The sequence below is a fragment of the Bombus huntii genome, chromosome 10 (genome assembly GCF_024542735.1).
Source record: "Bombus huntii isolate Logan2020A chromosome 10, iyBomHunt1.1, whole genome shotgun sequence".
Classification (NCBI taxonomy): Eukaryota; Metazoa; Arthropoda; class Insecta; order Hymenoptera; family Apidae; genus Bombus; species Bombus huntii.
In genome coordinates, this window is record NC_066247.1 from 14,258,310 (window position 1) to 14,277,348 (window position 19,039).

Genomic DNA, 19,039 nt, shown 5'->3' on the forward strand with positions numbered 1-19,039 from the left:
TAAAATTATGACTGAAGAAATCACGAAGAAGACTGTTCGTGTGTACCTAAAGGGACTCAGACGCGACATAGGGCGAATACTATTAAGCAGTGAACCCTTGAATCTTCCGGAAGCTGAAAAAAAGGCAGCCGATGTAGAACGCTACTTGCGAGAAGAACGACAACCTAATTGATCATGTAATCGCTTACCTTCGGTTAGTAATCGCCCCGACAACCAGCATATGCAGGTAAGACGATCTAATGTACCATCAAGATCGCCTAACACGCCAGTAGCTCAGAAACCTGCTACATTTAACCAAGTAGAAAATAGATCACCTGCTGAACGCGCGCAGATGAAGTGCTTCAAGTGCGGAAAGCTGGGACACATTGCCAACAAGTGTCAAAATTTTCTACCACCGAGCCAGCGCGATCGACCACCCGCAAGGATTCCAGGCAGTCCAGGAATGGGACGAAATGCAAGAAACAACATCGAACCAGGAGATGGACGAACCGTACGAGACATACGAGTCAACATCGCCACGGGAAGATTACTCGCAATACCTTTGTCAACCCGAACCGAAGAGCGAGTATTTCTGGTCGACACAGGAGCAGGGATAAACCTGGTGAAACGTAACAAAACTGTCAACGCGATACAAATAGGGCCTAAACAAAAATTTTCTATGGGACGAGACAAGTACGAAACTAACGAATACGTAACGAAACGAATTTTTGGACAAAATCACATTTTTCACATAGTACCGAACAATTTCCCTATTATCGAAGACGGAATCATTGGGCTACCATGTTTAGAGAAGTATAACTATTCAATATCCAATGACAAAATCCGATTAAACGACAAAACCATTTTATTTCAGAAACCAATACATTTGACTCCTGGAGAAAACAGAGTTCAAACAATCTATTTGGAAGGCAAACCAACTAAAGTATGTTTTATTAACACTGGAGAGCAAAACGTTGAAATTTCTAGCAATATTCAAAATTCTCATGACTTTTCCAACGTATCAAAACTAAAAAGCCTAGTGAGAACAGATCACATTGAAAAACCAATCCGTGAATCCATCGAAAAGATTATCCTTCATTATATTGACATCTTTAATTTAGAAACCGATCTTTTACCCTGTACTAATTTAACTCAGCACACAATTTCGTTAACCAAAGACAAAATTATTAACACACGATCGTATAGACCACCGGAATGTCACCGTGACGAGATTTCGCGACAAATAGGAGACATGTTGAAGAAAAATATTATAGAAGAATCCGAATCCCCTTATAACTCTCCGGTATGGGTAGTTCCGAAAAAATTAGACGCCTCAGGAAAACAGAAATGGAGGATAGTTATCGATTTCAGGAAACTAAATGAACTCACAGAACAAGACGCTTACCCTTTACCTGATATAGACGACATTTTAACACAACTAGGAAACGCAAAATTCTTTTCGGCGCTTGATTTATCCTCAGGATTCCATCAAATTCCAATGAACGAGAAATCTAAAAAATATACCGCTTTTTCGACACCGCAAGGGCATTTTCATTTCAATCGAATGCCATTCGGACTTAAAAACGCACCCGCTACCTTTCAAAGATTAATGGACAGAGCCTTAGCTGGACTTGTAGGAAAATACTGCTTTGTTTATTTGGATGACATAGTGATATTCGGAAAAACGATTCAAGAACATAACGAAAACCTCGCGATAGTATTTCAGAGACTCAGAGAATTAGGACTTAAATTGCAACCGGACAAATGTGAATTCGTAAAACCGGAATTAGAATACTTAGGCCATGTAGTTTCATCCGAAGGAGTCAAACCAAACCCCAAGAAATTAGACGCTGTAAAAAACTTTCGATTACCCTGCAATGCCACGGACGTGAAATCATTCTTAGGTTTAGCAGGTTATTATCGCAAATTTATTCGAAACTTTTCCAAAATCGCGAAAAGCCTTACAGACTTAACAAAAAAAGGACACACCATTCCATTGGACTGACAAACACCAGATTAGCTTTGATACTTTAAAAGACAAACTCTGTAATTTCCCAATATTAGCTTATCCAGACTTTAACAAAACCTTTACCTTAACTACCGACGCAAGTAACGAAGGACTAGGAGCAATACTGTCGCAAGACGGTCATCCTTGTTGTTACATTTCAAGAACACTGAATCCACCCGAACGAAACTATACCACGACAGAAAAGGAACTCTTAGCCATCGTATGGGCCGTGAAAAGATTAAGACAATATTTGTTAGGACGACGCTTCATTATTCGAACCGACCACCAAGCTCTTAAGTGGCTACACAATTGCAAAGACCCTTCTAGCAGACTGATTCGTTGGAGACTTAGACTCGAAGAATATGACTATGAAATCGAATATACAAAGGGTAAAGATAACACAGCTGCAGACGCTTTATCTAGAGTTCACGCAGTAACTCGCGACGAAGTAGTTAACCTCGACCTAGTAATTGATCACACTAATTCATTCAACGCATGGAAAGACAACAACGAGAATCCGAAACTCTTAGAAATTAAACCAAATGACCAAACATTTTACCAATTAACTTGAAACGACTTAGGAGAATACGACGAGACACTTTGGATCAGAAGACTTTACAAAATTCTTAAAGATACAACAAAAATCGGCATAGGAAATAACGACTTCACTGAATTAGAGAAAACACAGATTAAACTCATGCTAATATATTTTAACGACACGTACAAGAAAATTACTTATGCACCTAATCCCATCTTAAAACTAGACGAAAACGAAATAATACAAGCAATAAAGGAAAACCATAACGACACCGTAGGACATTTAGGGATACAGAAAACGTATCAACGGATCAAGGATAAATTCAAAATTTCCGGACTTTTAGAAAGAGTAGAAAACTTTGTGAAAACATGCGACACATGTCAAAAGGAGAAACTAACACGTATCAGACCCAAAGAATCCCCACAAATCTCAGACACGCCACTTAACCCTAACGACAAAATCGCTATGGACATCATAGGACCGATGACGAAAACCAAACGCGGAAACCAATACATACTTTCAATACACGATGAACTTACGAAATATCTGATACTAGTTCCCCTTAAAACGCAACGAACTGAATCCATAATTAACGCGCTTATTGAACACTATATTTACATATTTTCGGCACCAAAAACGATCCTAACAGATCAGGGACAAAATTTTGTTAGTGATTTAATGACGAAATTTGAAGAAGCTTTTAAAATCAAACACATCAAAACAACTTCATTTCACCCACAAAGTAACGGATCCCTCGAAAGAACGCATGCCTCAGTTAAAGATTTAATTCGTACTGCATTACACGACAATGACAAAGAATGGGATGAAGTACTTAATTTCATTTGTTTAGGGTACAACACCGCGAAATGAAGGAACAGGATTCTCTCCCTTTGAATTGACCTTTGGGCGAAAAGCTAACTTACCTTCCGCAATATCCAAATTTCCCACACTTACCTATGATGATATGTACTCACTTTGGCAAAAACAGTTGAATAAATATTGGGAAACAGCTCACAAAACACTTATTCAGAATAAGCAACGATACAAGCGAGACCAAGAAAGAAAGATTGTTAAAACTCAGACTGTGTTTAGGAAAGGAGACTTTGTTTTAATTCACAACGACCATAAAAGAGATAAGTTGGACATTGAATGGTTAGGACCCTACAGAATTAACGATGTGAAAACTCCTTATTACATTATTTCTATCGACAATGCTAAGAAAAAGATACATGGTAACCGATTGAAAGCGTACTTTTTTCAGGATAATGCTGACCCTAGCACTAGTAACAATACCCTTAATTAGTTGCCTTAAATTCACGGGATAGGAATTACGCTTTGTAAACAAACCCAACCAATTCACGATCGAAAACTACAACATGATTACGCCTCTGAAATTATTAGCTTCTCGAACACTAACAAATATTGTAAAATTGCTATATTTAAGATTAACGAAATAACTTTTGTACCATAACATGCAGAAAATCAATTCATAGCGATTCCTGAAAAAAAAGCATAAACATATCCTTTGATCTACATTTAAATAATTCCATTCTACTACGATCTTAGAGGACCAAGATCAATCTAACCAGGGGGGTATGTCACGACCGGCATACTTCAAATCCGACGGACTGACGATAGAGATAAAGATGTGGCGGCACTCGGCGACAATGTATATCGCTGAAGTGCCTAATGAACCATCAACATCCCAACGGTCCTTCCACCGAAGGTTCTAGAAGAAAGAGCACGTGGCAACGATCGCGGACGCCTAGCAAATGCATGGACGGTGGGGATGTTGAGGGATGACAAAAGAAAGTAATCGGATCCGATCGAAAGTAAAATCATAAGAGTCAGTCTTAGAAAGTCACGCCTAGAGTTCGGAAGTAAATTGTAAAGTGTATTGATGTTAGAAAAAAAATAAAGTTTTCTTTTTTTATTTTTTACCTCAAATTCCTTTTTTTATTTTGTTATTTTACGTGACAGATGCATCGAGAAGCTTCCAATCGCCGCTGCTAGGCAGACTCTGCCAAGAGTTTGTTGTATACTCTTTGGAAGCATCGAGAAAGATCCAAACGTCGTTGCTAGGCAGCCTCTGTCTGGAGTCTGATTCCTAATACAACGTGTGTCCCATTATATCGACATCTCCAAAGTACAATTCTATGTGATTTCTAGGGAGAACAATACAACCGATCCACACCTTCGTCAGGCAAAACGTTTATCCCGTGACCGCGGCTACGCTCGGCGACCAGCTGCCACCTCGAACCCACCCTCGCCATCACATATATCGAACAATTACAAATGACAACAATTGCTTAATTACAGCTATGACAAAATCCAGGCTAAAGCACCAGAAGACTCTCGCAAAATTGCAAAGGGAAGGCTCCGGTTTTCCTTTCATCTCCGACACGTTCTTTTGTGATCCCGTTGGCCGCGGATTCGTTATCGGGCCTGAGACCATCGTCACTAGTGTCGCGAGTGCCAATTGTCGTGATCAATTGTCAAGACTGTAATAACTCTATTATTGTAATAAACTACACCTGCGTGTACCCTACCAATGGCTAATTCCCGTGAAGATTCATATGACGCCCACAACCCTACTCCCAGTGCTAATCCGACATACATATTAATATTTTTAAATATTTTTTTTTTAATATTCAAAAATTTTTTAAATTTCCCTAATATTTTCAATATTATGCTCTAAATGTATAAGCTATTTAAATTAAACAAGTTCATCTTTCTCTTTATTTAATTTAAATATAAATTAGTAATAATAATTAAATAATTAATTATAAATATATTTATAATCAAATTATTATTATTAATATTAATAAATAAATATATATTAATAATAAATAAGAAATTTTTAATATAAATGTATTTCTAATAAATCACAAACATATCCTATAATCTGCCCTATAAATGTTTCAACTAAACATTTTTCAAAATAAAATTCATAATAAATTATTTTATTTGTTAAATAACTCATTATAAACTTATAAAAAATTCTATTATAAAAAATCTTTTGATAAATATTAATTTTTTTCAAATAAATATTTAATATTAATACTAAAAATATTAATCCTAATAATATTATCTTAAATACAAGATATTTATAACTATAAATTAAATTAATATTTAATTGATAAAAGAAAAAATTAAAAATAAATTTTCTTAAAATTAATATAATTATTAAAATTACTGATATAATTCCAGCTATAATACAATCTTCATTTAAATAAATTAAATTTATTATATAATTATTTCCCACTATTATAAATATTGTACGAAAAGAATATGATACTGTAAAAATTGTTCCAAAAATTAAATTTATTGTACTAAAAATTCTTTTCATATTTAAAAAATAATATTCAATAATTAAATCTTTAGAATAAAATCCTACTAAAAACGGAAATCCACATAATATTAATGTTACGCCATGCGGCTTGCCATAGATTATATTCTTAACTGTCGGTCGCGGCACTATAATGTCGCAGACGGATCGTCGCGGCTGCCCGGCAAAACAAACATTGTAGTGGCAAGCGCATGGTTCATTAAGCAGGGCGACCTCCAGAAGCGTCGATTCGTGGCCGTTATTTTATCTGGCGTAAAAGAATGTGGCGTGATCCGAAGGTAGTGGGGGTCGCCTTCCAGAAAAAATCAGAACATTTCGAGAAGCCAAACAGTCAACACACATCTTATATCGCGCTTACGTAGTCACATTTTCTTTTTGTTGTTCCATTTATATCTTTCTAGTTACTAAGTTGTTGCAATAAACATTAATTTAGTTGTGTTAATTTTGTGAAATTTCATTAAACTACCCTTATTATCATAATCGAAATAAGGGAATCGATCAGTTCGTGGCGTCGATTGTTTAATCGTAACGAGAACTTACAACTCTCGTTGACGTGATATCTCGCGATCGCGTCTCTCCGCGAATGATCGAAACATTTTGGTCCTTCGAGCCGGATCACGTGCCAGTGAAGAGTGCACTTACCAGTGACCACACAGTGCCACGTGACTTTATCAAAACCAGCAGCGGAAGCAGGAGCATCCACTACAGCGAAACCAGTGACGTCAGGCGCGTCATCTTCGAAGAAGCACATCCCATTGGCAAGGGAACGCAACCACGCAGCCTTCCGTCGCAGCTGGACAATCATCAACGCAACGAATTTCACAACTTAACATACACGCGACCTCACGCCGCACGACAGTAAGGTAAGCTCGTTCCTTATTTCGACTATCTCCTATCCTCGGCAACGATGACGAGCGAAGACCAACTCATCTCCCTGCGTCGAAGACGAGGCTACTGTAGCGGCCGATTCACATATTTATCGAATCGACTGGACGAGTACGAGCAATCTGAGAGTCAGCAAAATTCCTTATTAAAGAATTACGAGAAACAACTGACCGAAGTTGCGAGTCAATTCGAAGCGATTCAACTCGAATTAGAAGTATTGGACGAGGGGGAACAAGCGCGCGGCTTCGAAATAAGGGATCAGTACGTCGCGGTAGACACAAGGCTACAAAATCTTCTGAGGAACGCGCAAACAGCTTCGCCGTCGACATCCATAAACCCTCCAACCTGTGCATCATCCGCAAGTTCAAATCCGATATCCATTAAATTACCAGATCTTCGGCTCCCCACCTTTGACGGAAGCTTAGAAAAATGGAACACGTTTTATGATACTTTTTCCTCCACTATCGATAAAAATCCTAGTCTCACTGACATACAGAAATTCCATTACCTGCAGTCCGCCCTGCAAGGAGAAGCAGCCGATTGTTTAAACGCGTTACCCCTTAGTAATGTAAACTACAGTCAGGCTATAGCCGTTCTCAAGGAAAGTTTCGAATGTCCACGATACACAGCTTTCAGTCACTGCATGGCAATAATTGATTATCCAAGGATAACCAAGGAGTCTCCAACGGAATTAAGGCGCTTAGTCCACACATTTAAACAACATATATATGCATTGAACAAATTAGGAGAGTCCTACCCCGATACGAGTGCTATGCTCAACAGCCTCATCCTCTCGAAAATACCACTAAGTATCCAAAAGCAATGGGAAATGACGCTGCCCAATAACGAGGTACCTCCGTACATTCATTTATTAAACTTCCTAGAGAGATTAGCACGAAGCTCCAGACCGATCACCACGGTCAGACAAACAAGAGAATCACCGGAACAAACTACTCCGGTCCGTCAACGCGCATCACGAGGGCATGCACTTACGGCGACACAGGTTACTCCAACATGCCCCACCTGTCAAGGACCACACCCCATTTGGAGATGTGACACCTTCAAAACCAAATCCCTTCGCGAACGCATTCGGGAGGTCAAAAGAGCATCACTATGCCTCAACTGCCTCGGCAAAGGGCACACAACGAAGCATTGTTTCGCAGGATCATGTCGCATATGTGGAGAACGACATCATACAATGCTGCATAGGACAAAACGCCATTCAGGGTCTCGTTCCAGCACGTCCAGCCCGAAATCTTCCCCATTAAATAGCCGATCCACAACACCTTCCTTGCCACCTTGCGTATCCCACTCGCCGCAAAAAGCACACAACAGACCACAGATCGGAAACACCACGAACAGCCGCGTCTCCAAGTCCACCGCCCAGTGACAGACGAACACACAACCAATGACGCCGACGATCGACGACTCCGTTGACGACCGAACATACCAGACCAATAGCATACGAATTACTGTCCAATGATCTAGTCATCACAGCGCAGATTAATATTTTGAATGATAAACAGCAACCAATCCGTTGTCGAGCGTTGCTCGACACCGGATCCAGTATGAACTTCATTACCGAGGAATTAGCAAAATCGTTAAAGATAAGGCAAAACAAATGTTCGGTCCCGATCGGAGCTCTAGACACCTTGACAACGACCTCTAAGCGACACATCACGGCCACGATCACTTCCACTGACGGTACATACACGCGGACATTAACGTTCCTTATCATTCCAACCATATCAACCTTAATTCCCAGCGAACCCATCGATCGTTCGACACTTGAGATACCAAAAAATCTCAAATTGGCCGATCCACGATTTCATTTACCAGCTCCGATAGATGTACTACTAAGCTCAGGTTCAACACTCGCGTCGATGTGTGTGGGACAAGTCAACCTCACGCAGCCAGACGAGCCTGGACTGCGTCTGCAAAAGACGCGATTCGGATGGGTAATCGGGGGGAGTCCAACTTCCCAAACCGCTACAAACATATTTCACACATCCACGACGACTTTACAAGCAGACCTCGCGCGGTTTTGGGAAATCGATGAAGGACCCTCAATTAAACATATCTCAGAGGCAGATCGACGATGCGAAGAACACTTCCAAGCCCACACCCGACGCACCAGCGAAGGACGATACATCGTCGCTCTACCTTTCAACGATCAGCTTCAGTCACTCGGATCCTCTAAAGCGCTGGCGAGTAAACGACTCGCCTCACTCAATCGCCGATTCCAGCACGACAAACGCTTCGAATCAGAATATCGAACGGTAATACAGGAATACCTGGCGTTGGGACACATGACGAAGGTCAATGACAACCACTCCGATGACAACGGATACTATTTACCCCATCATGGCGTGACCAAAGCATCGAGTCAAACCACCAAACTCCGTGTAGTTTTCGACGGATCGGCACCAAGCACTACCGGAACCTCCTTAAACGATACACTTCACACAGGACCCAAGTTACAGGAAGATTTATTTTATATATTAATTAGATTCCGCGCTCATCAATACGTACTCACCGGCGACATCGAGAAAATGTATCGGCAATTCCTCGTACGACCAGAGGATCGGAAATATCAAAGGATATTATGGCGCAGCGCGAGTGGAGAAACAGAAACATATGAGCTTAATACTGTAACGTTCGGTTTATCCGCAGCCCCGTATCTAGCTATTCGGTGCCTCAAGCAACTGGCAGAGGACGAAGGACATCGATTTCCACGTGCAGCACAGGTACTGCAGCGGGATTTCTACGTCGACGACGCTCTCACCGGAGCTGAAACGAAGGACGAAGCCCTCACGCTCAGAACAGAACTCACCAATTTACTTCAACTGGCCGGCTTAAACATACGAAAATGGGCGTCAAACGATAAGGACTTATTACACGGACTTTCCTTAGAAGAAACAAATCACCAACATTTTTTGGGCGACTCGCAAACCTTGAAGACGCTGGGAGTGTTTTGGAATTCATCCGACGACTCTATTCTTTACTCGGTCGAAGTCAAACCCACGCCCTCTCGAGTCACGAAACGAATCATCAGCTCGGAGATTGCAAAAATTTACGATCCGCTCGGTCTGCTCGCACCGGTGATTGTTCGGGCCAAGATGCTACTTCAACGAATATGGTCGTCGAAAATCGATTGGGATGAATCACTCCCGATCGAGTTACATACAGAGTGGGAAAGGTACTATGCCCAATTACCCTTATTAAACAACGTCAGGTTCCCACGCAAGGCAATAATCGAGTCCGCAATGGAAATTGAACTGCATGGTTTCTGCGATGCCAGCGAAAAGGCTTACGGAGCCTGTGTTTATCTTCGAACCCTTAACACCAACGGCCGTGTTTGGACCCAGCTTTTAACCGCAAAATCGAAAGTCGCCCCACTCAAGTGCCAGACCATTCCTCGGCTCGAGCTGAGCGGAGCACTCCTTCTTACGTCCCTGATGTCAACCGTACAACAAGCCCTATTACACAAAATTACTCGAACTATCTATTGGACCGATTCCACTATCGTCCTCCATTGGCTCAATACATCACCTCACACCCTTAAAACATTCGTCGCTAACAGAGTCTCCGAAATTCAAACAAAAACCAGCATCCGCGATTGGCGCCACGTTCCTACCGACGACAACCCCGCGGACTTAATATCACGCGGCCAAACACCCGAAGAGTTTCTGCGCCCAACCATCTGGCAGCACGGTCCTGCATGGCTCTACCAGTCGGAAGGCTATTGGCCGACATGGGCGCTAACACCGCAAATTGAAGTACCGGAGCAGAAGGGGGCGATTTGTCTGTCCGCAAACCCCGCCGATTACAGTTTGTTGCAAAGATATTCATCCTGGCCCAAATTGATACGAATCATAGCTCGTTGCCTCCGTTGGAAACAGAAAAGGAACCGAGCGGCACCCCTAACCGTTACTGAATTACGCATAACGCACAATAAACTGATAAAATTGTTGCAAAACATCCATTTCTCCGAGGAAATTCGTACACTCCAAAAAGATCGGAACGCGGCGATAAAGGGTAAGCTCACGCGACTCAATCCGTTCATAGACAAGGAAGGAATATTGCGAGTCGGGGGTCGACTCAGTCATTCGTCGATGACCTTCGCCCAGAAACATCCCATAGTATTACCTAAGTCATCCGTTACAACACGCATCATAGACCACGAGCACAAGATCCACATGCATTCCGGAACGCAGGCTACGTTATACGCAGTAAGACAAAGATACTGGCCCGTTGACGGTCGAAGTCAAGTATGGCGGGCGATCAAAGGCTGCGTCCGCTGCTGCCGCGCTCAACCACCGCCGGTAGAATACGTGATGGGTAATCTGCCGGAGGCGCGAGTAACGGAATCTCGCCCATTTACAAACGTCGGCGTCGATTACTGCGGGCCGTTCCACATCAAGGAAAAACGAGATCGTAACCGTCGTCAGATAAAAGTATACGTAGCCATTTTCGTATGCCTAGCAATTAAAGCGGTACACATCGAGCTCGTTGACGATCTCACTAGCGAAGCCTTCATCGCCGCTCTTCGCAGATTTATCGCTCGACGAGGGTATTGCTCCACCATCCATTCTGATAACGGCACCAACTTCAGAGGAGCAAGCAACGAATTACGAGAGCTTCACGATTTATTACAATCGGACGATCACAAGGAAAAAGTGACCGCATTTTTAGCCGACAAACAAATCGAATGGCACTTCATTCCCCCTCATTCGCCGCATTTCGGTGGGCTATGGGAAGCAGCGGTGAAGTCATTTAAACGCCACCTCAGGCGTGTAGCCGGCAACGAGTTACTCACCTCTGAACAATTGAATACTCTTATCATAGAAATAGAAGCAGTCCTCAATTCCCGCCCGCTAACTCCTATCTCCACCGATCCAAATGATCTCCTAGTCCTCACTCCCGGACATTTTCTCATTGGCGATTCACTAATGTGCTTACGTGATCGAGATTTCAGAGACATTCCATCGAACCGACTCTCCAGATGGCAGCATATCCAACAGCTTAAACAGCATTTTTGGAACCGCTGGCATAAGGAGTATATGAACGAGCTAACCAACCGCAATAAGTGGAGCAAGGGTGGACACGGCATCCAAAAAGGCACAATCGTCATCCTCAGAGAGGACAACGTTCCCTCCATGCATTGGCCTCTGGGCCGAGTTATCAAGGTTCATCCAGGCGCCGATGGTGTCATCCGGACAGCTACAGTTCAGACGGCAAAGAGCGTTTTGGATCGGGCCGTCAAAAGGCTTGTCCCACTGCCAATTCAACCCGATCTCGAGAAACCCGAACAACTAGCCACCGAGACGAACTAAGATGGGAACTTCAACCACATCTCGCTAATTTGATCGGTACCCTCTCAACGGGGGGAGGATGTTACGCCATGCGGCTTGCCATAGATTATATTCTTAACTGTCGGTCGCGGCACTATAATGTCGCAGACGGATCGTCGCGGCTGCCCGGCAAAACAAACATTGTAGTGGCAAGCGCATGGTTCATTAAGCAGGGCGACCTCCAGAAGCGTCGATTCGTGGCCGTTATTTTATCTGGCGTAAAAGAATGTGGCGTGATCCGAAGGTAGTGGGGGTCGCCTTCCAGAAAAAATCAGAACATTTCGAGAAGCCAAACAGTCAACACACATCTTATATCGCGCTTACGTAGTCACATTTTCTTTTTGTTGTTCCATTTATATCTTTCTAGTTACTAAGTTGTTGCAATAAACATTAATTTAGTTGTGTTAATTTTGTGAAATTTCATTAAACTACCCTTATTATCATAATCGAAATAAGGGAATCGATCAGTTCGTGGCGTCGATTGTTTAATCGTAACGAGAACTTACAACTCTCGTTGACGTGATATCTCGCGATCGCGTCTCTCCGCGAATGATCGAAACAATTAATAATGAAAATATTATTAATAATCCTTTTATTGGATATTAATAAAATATACCAGAATAAAAACGAAAATTCTGAATACCATTGATATAATGAATAAATCTTCCAACACACATAAATATTATAGATTTAAAAAATGCATGAATAAATAAATGTAAAAATGTTAAATCTGTTATTCCTAAAGAATAAATTCTTATTATAAGACCTAATTGACTTAATGTTGATAAAGCAATAATCTTTTTAAAATCTATTTCAAAATTAGCTATAACTCCTGAAACTAATATTGTTATTCTTGAAATTATTAAAATAAATCTTTTATATTTAAAATCAATTATTATCTCATAATTGATTAATAAATAAATTCCAGCAGTAACTAAAGTTGATGAATGAACTAATGAAGACACAGAACTAGGAGTAATTATTGCAGCTGGTAATCACATCATAAATATTAATTGTGCACTTTTTGTAAATACTATTAAAAAGAACATTAATAAAATTAATAAATCTATTTTATATAAAATTAAATTTCATGTACCAAAAATTACTAAAAAAGAAATAATTATTAATAAACTAGAATCACCTAAACGATTTAAAATTACTATAATTATTCCTGAATTAAATGATAAAAATTTTTGATAATAAATAATTAAACAATAAGAAATTAAACCCAGACCATCTCATCCTAATAATAAAGTTAATATATTAGGTCTCAAAATTTAAAAAATTATTGATATTAAAAACATTAATATTAAATAATAAAAACGATTAATTAAATATTTATTATTTAAATTTATATATCTAATTCTATATAATTAAATAAAAGAACTAATTAATACTACTAAAAATACAAATATTAATAATTTAAATCTAATCATAAAAATTGTTAGGGAAGTGATACATTTACACTGTACATGAGAGTGTGTGTGTAAGGGTCAGAGGGCGTCCAGGCCTTAGTTGAGACAAAAGACAGCCGTTAAAAGATTCTGGATAGTCGGTTGGCGACAAGCGTGCGTGCAAGACGTTCTTCAGAGTGTAATATAGATGTATAGCTGTTGTGTGTGAAATATAGTCAATTATTTGTATTACCAAATCCTCGAATTTCCTTAATAGATTCGTATTTCAATTATGATCGTTATTACAAAATTTATTAGAAACTGACAAAGTAACGATACAGAATGTTATAACAGAACAGAATAGAATGTCGAGTACTGACTTGGGAGGTTTTTTGATATCAAGGGGTTGGCTCCTGTGGAGGGGTTATCGTTGGATGCCAGTCACATAGGGATCCTGTTACTGCTTAGTTACTGTTTCGATGGCTAAGGTATGTGAGATATGATTATCCTATTGCTGCATTCCCGGGGACACTGTGACACTAGAGACGTTGTCTGTGTTTTATGAATTGGAGACATTATTTTGAGAATGGACCCTGTGGTTATTTGGATTATTTTGATTTCCTTGTACTGTTTGGGAGTAGTATAGGAGATTGAAGTAGTAGTGAATTTCGGAAGACTGGGTATTTGATTGGTTGTCTCTTTGGCTCTAAGCTTGGGATACTTATTTATACATAAGGTTTTTTAGGCTGAGCGGCCTTTGTAATTAGCAGAATGGTCACCTTGACAGTGGATGCACTTCGCTCGGGTTTCCGGTGATTTAGTGCACTGGTCAGTGGGGTGTGTACCTGCACATTTAACGTAGCGGATTTATATGCAATCGCTTCCTCTGCAATGTTTGTATTTTTCAAAGCTTTTGTTCATGCAATAGCTCTAGTGTTTTGTTCTCGTGTTTTCGTTCTAGTTATCCTAGTTGAACAAGTTTTGAAGTGTCCGTGCCTGCCTGTTCAAATGGATCGAATAGAGCATTCTCTCTTCCTCCGAAGATGGTTGTATTTCATCTTCACTCAATATGTTGCGTCGTGCAACACTCTACTCATTCTTACGGCGTACCCTCAATAACCTTAAGCACCCGTCATAAATCCCACTAATTTGCTTGCTAAGGTCCTTCAGACCCAACAAACATCTGTTTTCTGAATCATTTCTAAAGATTATTGTCTACCACGGCTTGACAAGGGAAAGTTGGGTTTTCCCACGTACGATGCTTCCTAATAACAACTTTCTATCGAGAGCAGCTAAGACCCTTCCTAGTCCACCAACCTTCGTTTAACCAATTAACAACAAATCCGATGGTCCCGTGCGCTAGACACACGCATCCTTAGCTTTCCTCCGCTACAGCATCGTCACCGAACATCACTGATTCTTCAACCTTCAAACATACAACATCCTTCGACCGGGTCTACACCCGAAGATCAGTCAGTCACTTATCTTATACATACGCACCAGCGTAACTATCTTCTTCACAAAGTTGTTGGAATAAACTGTCATTCACACCTTCTAACATCAGTGTCATATTCAATTAACCACCTCTATTATCCTAATCGAAATAGGGGATCGATCATTTCGTGGCGTCAATTATCTAATCGTGACGGGAATTTACGACTCCCGTTGGCGTGCTTCCTCGCGATCGCGTCTCTCCGCGATCGAAACACAATGTCATAGATCTGTTTTGCCGCTTTTTAATTTCTTGTTTCTGAATATTTGCTTGAAACTTTTTCACTTCAGGGAATGACTCATCTTCTTCTTTTAGCTGATGCATCTTCGTGTTTTCACTCTGTGAAAAAGTTCTCTTTCTATTACTATTTCTTGTTGTCATTGAACACTTTTCTGGCTGTATTGCATCTTCTCTTATAGAAAGATGATCCTGTAAATGTGTCTGTGAAGTACCCGCGATCTTCCTTGAAATTGTTTCGCTTAAAACACTTTTCTCATTTACTATGTTTTGTAGGGCTTTGTGTTATTTCTTCTTCTGAGCTATTTCTAGCACTTTTCCTTTTTTTTTTAGATCGGTTTTCACGTTTCCTCTAAAAATGTAGGATATATTTAATTACGTTATAATAGAATTTATATGCACAATGTACATACATTAAGCGATTAGATTTCAACATATTAATTAACCGATATCAAGCATTATTAGGTACTATATATAAAGGTTAGTATCGATCAGTAACATGAGATTCGGGGTAAGATTAAAGATATTAAATTTCATCATAATATGACACAAACATTTACATTACTGTCATCATCAAGAGTTAGCCTTCGTAATTTTGCAACAAGTGACATTGACTGTTGTTTTTTAATATTAATTGCAGCTTTCCTTCAACCCTCTCTTTTTGCTCGGCTCTTCAAAACTTCCGGCGTAGTTGAAGTTGAAGGGCCAGGTGTGGTGTTTGAGCAAAGTATGTCCAAAATGGTCGTTAACAGATTTTTTAACACCCAAGCAACGTATATTCAATATATCTTTGGTAATTAGTGCTTTAATCCGATTCTTTGATGTAGTACCGATATTCCTACAACCGATAAATCTACAAATAAATTCTTTATAAGTGTAGTATCGTGGAAAGAAGGGCCTGTGGTGGCACTCGATAGTTAAATAGCACCACTCGACACTAACTAGTGTCGGACGACGAAGTGGTTAGCGCCTTAGGTTACAAAGAATGAGGAAAAGAGCGGCCGTACCCAACAGCGACCTCTACAGCGCTGAGCACAGCTCAACGATACTACATAAGTATTTAATATATACATTAAACTATACTTTTTAATAATACATACCATAATTTAATATTGTGGTTGAAATTATGACATATGTAACAATTAATACAAACACTTATATGTAAATTATTTTTCAAAAAAAATATTTATATGAAACAATAATAAAATAATGAAGTAACGTTGAGAATAAAATCTAGTTTAATTACAAATATATACACTGTTAACAATACCGTTCTTATCAATTTTATTAAATTTACAGTGAAGCTTACAATTACACTAATGTCAATGAATATTAACGTATATGTTTATTATTACACCAAATAAAAGTGAAAGTACTCTAATGAAAAATACAATATACTTTAATGGAAATAAAACAAGTAAATAGCGAAGCATTTATTAATATTATTATACAGTACTATATTATATTATTATAATATTTATTAATATTTACTTACCTTTTACGTTTGCATAAAAACTACAAAATTGTAAATATCAACTTTTATAACAGAGATAAAACAAGTCACAGAAATTCGTGTCTTTCAATGGCAAAATGCGTTAAAGGAAGGGAAACGATAATATCCGTTTCGCGTCACAAGCGGGACTGTGCCAGTTTTGCTCCTTGAAAGTACATGTAGCGGTACATGAGCTAGAGGACAATTCAAATTATGTTGTTTTTTTGCCTCGAAGTATCAATATCGTTAGGACATACATAATGTAGCAATAAATAAACTCCGGACAAAACTATGTTACCGCTACGTGCAACTGTCGAACGAAGACGAATTTGAATTTTCCGATTCTCCTCCGACCAGTTTATACTGTACCAGTTTAAACGTACGCAATCGTAAAGAGTTATCGATCATGTAGTGGATCGTGTGAGGATCAATAATTTAGAGAATACGAGAAATTGCTGCTGCAACGCCTCAAATATATTTAGAATAAATAAAATAAATACGAATAAATATAAATACCGTCGAGAGACGCTCGTACAAATGTATTCGCGAAGCTAGGGTATGGTCGCTTGCGAAAAACTCGATAACTATAACTCGGATGACTCGGATAATAACTCGTAGATATTGATCGATAATTCGTAGGTACTCGGTATATACAAACTCGCGATCACGTCCGTTTATTTATACTGGGGGGGGGGGGGGGGGGGGAGGTCGGAAAATTTGAATTCATCTTAGATCGACGATTGCCCATAACGGTGACTTCGTTTTGTCCGGAGTTTACCTATCGATATGTTTCGTGCGTCAAGGCGATGTCCGTGTTCCGAGGCACAACAACATGAGTCGCTCTCGATCCGCCACGTCCTATGACTCTACCGACTATCTACCGAGTATTGATCAGTTACTAACGAGTTATGAGCGAGCGGTTATACACTGTCTTAGCGAATCCGTTAATACGAGCGTCTTTGCGAACATTATCTGTTCTTATTTATTTAATCATTTTAAAATATACTTGACGGTTTCTACAACGGGCAATCTCGTCTAATAAATCTCACGATTAACCATCCTCTACACACAAGTCCCTTAATACATAACGACTTTTCAGTTCAATTGGGATCATTGCGTTTAACGCCATCTATTCGCCCGGGCGCGCCATTTTTCTCTAGAATATAAATTGTACCGCATGCTTGAATATGTACCGCATGCTTGAATATGTACCGCATGCTTGAAATAGCCAGCCATGTTGATATGGAAGAGGAGGCGAAAGTGGAGCATATTGTAGAAGGAATAGTAGATGAAGAAAACAATAAGTCTACTACATCCATTAAAGAATTGAAGAAGAGATTAATCATGTACGAGGAACAGAATTATCGCAGAGCAAAATTGATTGTGAAGCTAGCCAAAATTGAAAGGAGCAGGATGCCCAGTCAATCTGGAGATATGAAGAAGACGAGATGTTACAATTGCGGCGACGAAGAATATGAGTGTGCAGAGTGCCCGAATAGGTCGAGAGGACCCAAGTGCTTTAAGTGTAGAGAGTACGGACACATCGTATCGAAATGCGACAATACCGATACCGGTAGCGAACTAACTTTAATGAGAGCGAATCAGTATGTGAAAATTGGTATCGGGTCCGGAAGAAATTGTACACTCGAAGAATTTTCGACGAATATTGTGATAGATGATGAGTCGTACGTTGTAACGATACATGTAGTTTCAGATACCTTGATGCAACACTCGTTCATAATTGGCACATACTTCCTGAAAACCGTCGAATTAAACATAAAGGACGGAAGTGCTTCTATTCGTAAAGTAGAGAAAAAAGATTGTAATAGACACCAGGAGGTGTTTAAAGTAGATATAGAAATGCGGTAAGACAAAGTAATTGATCAGTCTTAATCCGACTTTGCAAATCCGATCGTAGTTGAAAAAAGGAACGGATCTCTTCATGTTCCTATCGAGGAGAATAGTAGAGAATGTACGGCAGTTGTAGTTACCATGAGTCCTTATCTCGAGGACACCGTCGTCATGAAACAAAAATTTGTTAGATGAACCGGTTTTTTTGCGTGAAGAGGGAAAAATGCTATTACGCGTACCCAGAGAGATCCGCGTCTCTGGGTTATGTAGGACTCGGCAGGTGACATCGCCATACGCCCTAAAAACCCCTCGATCCTTTATTTGATTAGACACGGACAACCCCGGCATAGCCGATCAGCATTCATCAGGGTTGTCATTAACCGCGTCTCCGAATATTTAACGTTGCATGCTGGTACCGCTCCTCCTCTTCGCTGACCCCATAGCCATTTCCATTTCTCTT

The 19,039-nt window shown here is 39.9% G+C and overlaps 1 protein-coding gene across 1 annotated transcript; it reads left to right on the top strand.

Moving 5' to 3' along the window:
- The first annotated feature begins 8,327 nt into the window (after nucleotides 1–8,327).
- On the top strand, nucleotides 8,328–11,613 carry LOC126870590 (uncharacterized). The gene is made up of 3 exons (XM_050628405.1): nucleotides 8,328–8,463; nucleotides 9,433–11,525; nucleotides 11,608–11,613. The coding sequence occupies exons 1-3, from the start codon at nucleotides 8,328–8,330 to the stop codon at nucleotides 11,611–11,613; spliced, it is 2,235 nt and encodes a 744-aa protein (XP_050484362.1).
- The last annotated feature ends 7,426 nt before the right edge of the window (nucleotides 11,614–19,039 follow it).